This window comes from Postia placenta (assembly GCF_002117355.1).
Source record: "Postia placenta MAD-698-R-SB12 unplaced genomic scaffold POSPLAscaffold_23, whole genome shotgun sequence".
Taxonomy (NCBI): Eukaryota; Fungi; Basidiomycota; class Agaricomycetes; order Polyporales; family Adustoporiaceae; genus Rhodonia; species Rhodonia placenta.
Window position 1 is genome coordinate 274,377 of NW_020169854.1, and position 6,000 is coordinate 280,376.

Sequence of the window (6,000 nt, forward strand, 5' to 3'; positions counted from 1 at the left end):
GCCCTGCCTTTCTGTCTGAAGACCCTTCGTGCACATGCATATAACATGACCAATTAACACCCAGGGAAGAACTGGCACAAGCAATTTCAAAAGTGTCACATAGCACTCTTCCCAGCCAAGCCAAATGGTCTTGATCCTTAGTGGGCACAGAATTTCAACAAAACCACATGAAAGATCTGTACAACAAACTGGAGGCACTTGAAGAGGAATTCAATGCTATTCCTTCTAAACACAAGTGGAACATGGATGAGAAATCAATACAATATGGCAGTGGCCACAAACATGATGGCACAAAGTTTTACTTTGTATGTGGTCAAAAGGACAGATATCACCTGTGTAGTGAAAACCTCGAGATGTTGACAATCATTGAATGTGTATCTGCAGCAGGTATTTCCATTCCACCAGATTTCATTTTTAAAGATGGACCCCTTCCAGATTGTTCAGACATTGAAGGTGTTGAAAGGTCTGCCAATCCATACTTGTATAAGATATTTGCCTCACTGACATTGCTATTTAGCATTGTGACCTCGCCAAATGGGTGGACAGATCAAGAGCTAACTGTGAATTGGTTCAAGAATGTGTTTGTACCTCATGCACTTGCACAATAAATTGATATGACAAAGCCAATAGTCTTGATCCTTGATGGGCATGACTTGCATGAAAGTGACGAGATGAAGGAGGTTGCCTATGAGCATGATGTTATTTTATTTGGCTTGTCATTAAAGATAACACACAAACTGCAACCACTCGATGTCACTGTATTTTCACCTGTACAATGCCAGTGGATCAAGCACACCAGTGATTGTCTCGCTGAAGGAGTCAAGATTGATTGTTACAATATTGTTGAGGAATACATGGAGGTCTGCAGTAAAGCCATCACCTCCCAAGTCATTTGTCGAGGTTTTGAGCAGACTGGGCTTCATCCACTCAATTGTCAGGTCTTTTCAGAAGATGACTTTGCACCAAGCATGGCATCTTCTGTAATTGCTCATGTCCCAGATTCATATCCCACCAAGATTCCATCATCTCCTCCAGCTGCAAGCTCTGATATCAAGATTGACAATGATGGTAGTGACGATGATGATGACAGTGATGTTGACTATAATCTGGATGATACTGATCTTAATGTTTATGATGCTAACAATAATTCGGACATAGCACAGCATGGGCCATCCAGTTTCAATTCGCAAGACTTTGATGTTTCTGATGACCTACCTGGCAACTCTGGCTCACTTGACATTGATCATGTATCTAGCTCTGGTCCTTGCTCCAACCCAGATAACAATGAAGAGCCTGATAGGTCGGCCACACTGCTACCACACTCAGTTATTGTGTCCATTATGACATGTTCTGCCTCTGTTGCATGGTCTCTGGATTCTGATTCTAGGAGCGGTACAGTCTCATTGGCTCAAGACATGTGGCGGACACTCCCTGAGGCTGTCTTTGAAATACACCTACTTTGTTGCCAGAATGATGCACTATGAGATGAACTGGCTGCATGTCAGGTGAGTCTTACTGCAGCCAACTCACACTGTACGGTTGCCCAACGGGAAACAAGCCATCTTCACATGCAACTTGCAAATCTAATCAAGAAGAAAACTCGTGGTTCAACAAAGATCAAGGCACAGTTTATCACTCACCTGAACTTGAAGGTCGCTTTCCAGGATTAGAGAGCTGCTGAGGCAGAAAGACAGCAGACTGAAGCACAGCAACAAGCTGAACAGGAGGCAGAGCAAAGGGTTCTCCAGAAGCATATGGTGCACGAAGTGGCATATAAAACATTTGACAGTCTGTTGTCCTCATACAGGCTAAAATTTGACTTACTTGTGCTTGCTGGAGCACTTGGTCTGTCACAGAACGGGACCAATGCTGAGCTTACAGCATGAATCAAAGCCTGTCTCGATTCCAATGATGTCCTCAAATAGCATCCACGCTTTGCGAGCCTATATAGTTCGGGAGGATTGACATGACAACGTGCACACCAGCCTGCTCAAGCAGTGGTCAACAGTGTGCCTGTTGCAACCACATCATCCTTTGGTGTCTTCGCTACTCAGCAGATTGCTGCTGGTTCTCCAAGTTCATGTCGTTAGACTCCCTTCTGAGTGATCACACCTTGACCATCAGCGCAACCTTCCATTACACAAGCACAGCTGCTCAGTTCATTCACACCAGCCCCAATGTTAAACCCGCCATCTGTATCCGTATACCATCCCTTGTCTGGATCCCAGCCAGCACAGTCGACTTTAGTGTATCCCACTCCCAATTTATTGGCCTCGACTTCATATCTGTACTCTTTCCATGACTCCAATTCATCCTGATATTGTTGGCACTGATATGTACAATGTATATGTTGTATGTAGTGTAGCTCAATCTATTTCTACTTGTTTACTTCATGTCTGAGAAATGTTGCCTGCTAATGCCATAGCTCTGTGTGCTGAGCAGACCTTGAAAATGGCATCATCACGTTGATGTGACGAAGTGCTACCTGGCCATCAACAGGGGGGGCCATCCACTGGTAAACCATAGTAGGATGTGATGTATGATCTTACTACTGGCTGCTAGTAGTAGTGGTCATGTATGATAGTAGTGCGCACTCCTATGCAAACATGCAAATACATCATTATATATCATGCTTCTCCTGGTGCGAGTACATTAAGTCATTATTGTCACAAGTTGACGCAATGTTTAGCCATTTTTTAATTTTTACTTTTTTGTGGGCTCAAACCCGTGACCTCTGTACTATATGCCTGAATGACCAAGTCGTTATCTATTGTATGATTAGATTAGATGGGATGACAGTGCATGGCAAAGTCCAGGCTCTGCTGACACAGCTGCTCTGACTCACCGGCCCCCAGGGCTGCATCAGCAAGCTGCACATGGACCAGCTGTGCACAAACCAGTGTGCACAGCCTCCCCTAAACTTCCCCTGTATATAAGCCAGCCTCTGCTGCCCTAGAGACCTCAGTTTCAACCTCTTGTCCCTAGGTCAGTAAGCCTTCCTTTGTATCCTTTCTTTACTTCACTAACTAATATATTATCTTGTCCCTAGCCTTAGGTTTGAGCCTCGCTCACCATCGCTTCGGTGAGATTCAGTCGAACACCCCCAGCCTTTGTTTGTTCCCTGTCGCTTGACCTCAAATCATGACACCGGTGGTGTGAATACACTTAAGTCCTAAGTAATATATCATGCTCCTCTTGGTACAAACACACCATGTTATTTCAGAACACATGTAGATATAAGTATTGTAAAAAACACTTTAATCAAAATTGTAACACATGGAAACATATGAATGTGTCTACTTAATAGCAGGCTGCAATCAGGCCAGTGTATTCTCAGTGCCAGCCACCCATTCTAGCACATACCGCCAAATATGGTTACACTGGTCTCTCATGGAAATATGAAGTTTTGCTTGGCATAAGGCATACACAGTCAAGCCCTCCCTGTGCTCATCTGTCAGCACATGAATACAGCTCACCCATTGGAGCCACCAATGTCCCTGCCATTCAAAAAAGGCTAGAACACATCTCATTTCCTCCTGCAGTAGATCAACTTCTTCCAACCATCAATGTGCGTGCACGCGCAACTTACACCATTCAATTTGTAATGTTACTAATGAGTTTAGTATGCAGTTATAGGGCTCATAGACAGGGCATACCTTCATGTAATTCTTGATCTCCACCTGCGCCCACTCCAGGCAACATCCAGATCCATGAGAGAGTTTGCCACCCCTTGGTTGACATACTATTGCCTTCAGACATTCCACATATGTTGCCATCTTCCAAGTGTTTGAATTGTGACTGCCACCCAGTCTTCTGAAGGGGCCTGCAAGGGAAAGCAGTGCTGCATGGGCCTTGCAATACTGTATCACATCTGCTCTGACCTTATCCTTGATGTTCTTGACAGTAAGTCTGGCCCGGGTATTCTTGTGTTGTCTGCATAGGAATCTGTCCTTGAATTGCAGCAAGTGAGAGCAGAGACACAGGTGTCAGTGGAGATTGTGTAGCATGTCGTCTGCCTGTGCTTTGCAAAGGTGCCACTCATAGTTAAGTAATTGAGGATAACAGACAGCTTGACTGATGGTTGCAGAAGGTAGAAGTAGTGGAGTGTTTTGTCCCACAATGAAGCTTTCTTGACACACCAATGTGGTGAGAAGATGTTCCTGGAGTGTAGCTATGCCAGGCATGTATAGGTGCTGAATTTCTATCCAGCTCTCAACCTTTCGCTAGAGAGTGTTACACCTCTTGACAATCCTCACTTGCTGCAATTCAGTGGCATGCTGACCGAGGGCAGCAGTGTCTCCCACAAGCTGACACCTGCAAGACTCAGTGAGAAGATTGATACAAAATTAATAAACACTCACTGTTGTTCTTCCAGCTCCAAGCCGACAGTCAGCATGACACTGCTTGACATTGTCTCATGCATCAGCATGCTGTGGCCTCTTCTTCAGCAAGTTGCAGCCTGACAGCTGCTTGAGTAGTACCTAGTAAGTACACATTTAGCAACAATACATCTATAGCTTCTAATCAGACACACGAGAAGTCACCAAAACAAAGGAATTTGGACATGAAGTAGGATCAACCTCCCAGGCTTCAATTCATGCCTTTCATGTAGCTGTCAGGTTTTGCGGGAGGGCCTCACTGAATTCAATGAATGCGGTGATAGGCGCCAAGCCCCTCTGGGCCCCGATACACCTCTTTTCGGCAGTCGCATCCCGCCTGGCACTTCGACTCAGTCACACAACAGTTCGATTTCGCCTTCGACGCTCTTCGACACCTTCGACGGTGCGCGACGCTTACTCGAAGCTCAGCACGGTCGTCCCGATGCCTCGCGCGTAGACCCCGGGACATCTTCCGCATTCGGCGAACAATAGGGCCACTTGACGCCGTTCGGCCAAGTGCGTGCATCGCTCCATGCCACACCGACGTAGCCGGTCTTCCCCGATTAGGTATCGAACCTCGCGGCATGCCTTCAACGACGGACACCGGTCCGAAGTGTCTCGCATGCTTCCCTTCATCTCCGCGTTCGGCATGACATCACTCTACCGATGGACTTGATGCGTGCCACTCGGTGAGGCAGCTTCGTGCGGAACAATGCAAAGCCCCTTGTACTAGTGTGCCACTCTCGATAGTCGTAGCGTCCTATGCGTAGTATAAAATCTGTCGTACTTCTCTCCAAAAATACAAGATCTGGTTCCCCCCTCGAGTTCAGAGCTCATAAGTCGAGTTCGCCCCGCGTCTAAGCCTTCAACTGCGTCACTTCGTCCCTTGCTGCGTAACTTCGAAACCTCGTCCACTGCGTTTACTCGTCGATACCGTCTCGATGAACCCTTCGACTTCGACTATTGTCGAAGAAACTGCGAACCGCGCCCTAGCTAAGTCCACCCTTCGAGTCGTGTCCCTTCCTTCTACGATACATCGAAGAGCTCTGCCGAGCTTCGATCGTCTCCACTAACCACCCACAGCCTCCGAGTAGCTTCGACGACGTGTCGAAGCCACCTCGTACCTTCCCTAGCGTTCGTAGCCTTTTCCGAAGGCGTTTCTCGTGTTCACTCGAACCGCGGGACACCTTGCTGCTAACTCCCCTCTCACTAGACTATAATCCGTCTCTCTAGTCCCTTTAGGTCGCACCCAGGTTAGGGGTTAGGGTTTCGTAGGTCGTATCATTTCTGGAGCCCACCGCGAGGGGATTTCAGGCAAGAATTCGCCGCTTTCGGGTTTCCGAAAACGTCTCCAGTAGTCACCCGCTCGCAAGCGCGTGAGGCTGCTAGCCGCAGCGCCGCCGAGAACCTCGACAGCTCCTCTAGAACGCAATCGACTCCCTCGCCAACCATTCCCGGTAACTTCGACCGCGACGAAGAAGACAAGATAGACCAAGAACTCCAGGACGACTTCGACGAAGAACCGATCCCTTCGACCGCCGAAGAACGCACGTCGTCCCCCGAGCTTCTAGGCCTCACTACTTCCGACTACGACATTTCGACTCCTGATCTTTCGAACGAT

General features: G+C 47.3%; 2 protein-coding genes across 2 annotated transcripts in view; one reads left to right on the top strand and one right to left on the bottom strand.

Annotated features, from left to right (window-relative positions):
• Positions 1-1,338: 1,338 nt before the first annotated feature.
• On the bottom strand, positions 1,339-4,411 carry POSPLADRAFT_1159796 (hypothetical protein; the record flags this gene model as incomplete). Its single annotated transcript, XM_024487458.1, has 14 exons — positions 1,339-1,383; positions 1,531-1,583; positions 1,641-1,716; positions 1,825-1,847; positions 1,880-1,943; positions 2,113-2,130; positions 2,168-2,329; positions 2,550-2,551; positions 2,708-2,767; positions 2,846-2,885; positions 3,657-3,950; positions 4,140-4,171; positions 4,283-4,314; positions 4,362-4,411. 14 exons carry the CDS (start codon positions 4,409-4,411, stop codon positions 1,339-1,341), a joined length of 951 nt encoding a protein of 316 aa, XP_024333262.1.
• Positions 4,412-5,320: 909 nt separating this feature from the next.
• The window catches only part of POSPLADRAFT_1110199 (hypothetical protein), a gene marked incomplete at both ends in the record, with an annotated part of 3,492 nt that continues 2,812 nt past the window's right edge, over positions 5,321-6,000 (top strand). Inside the window, one exon of the mRNA XM_024483357.1 lies at positions 5,321-5,376. Within this exon, the coding sequence (XP_024333263.1) occupies positions 5,321-5,376 (56 nt within the window). The remainder of the gene's footprint in view (positions 5,377-6,000) is intronic.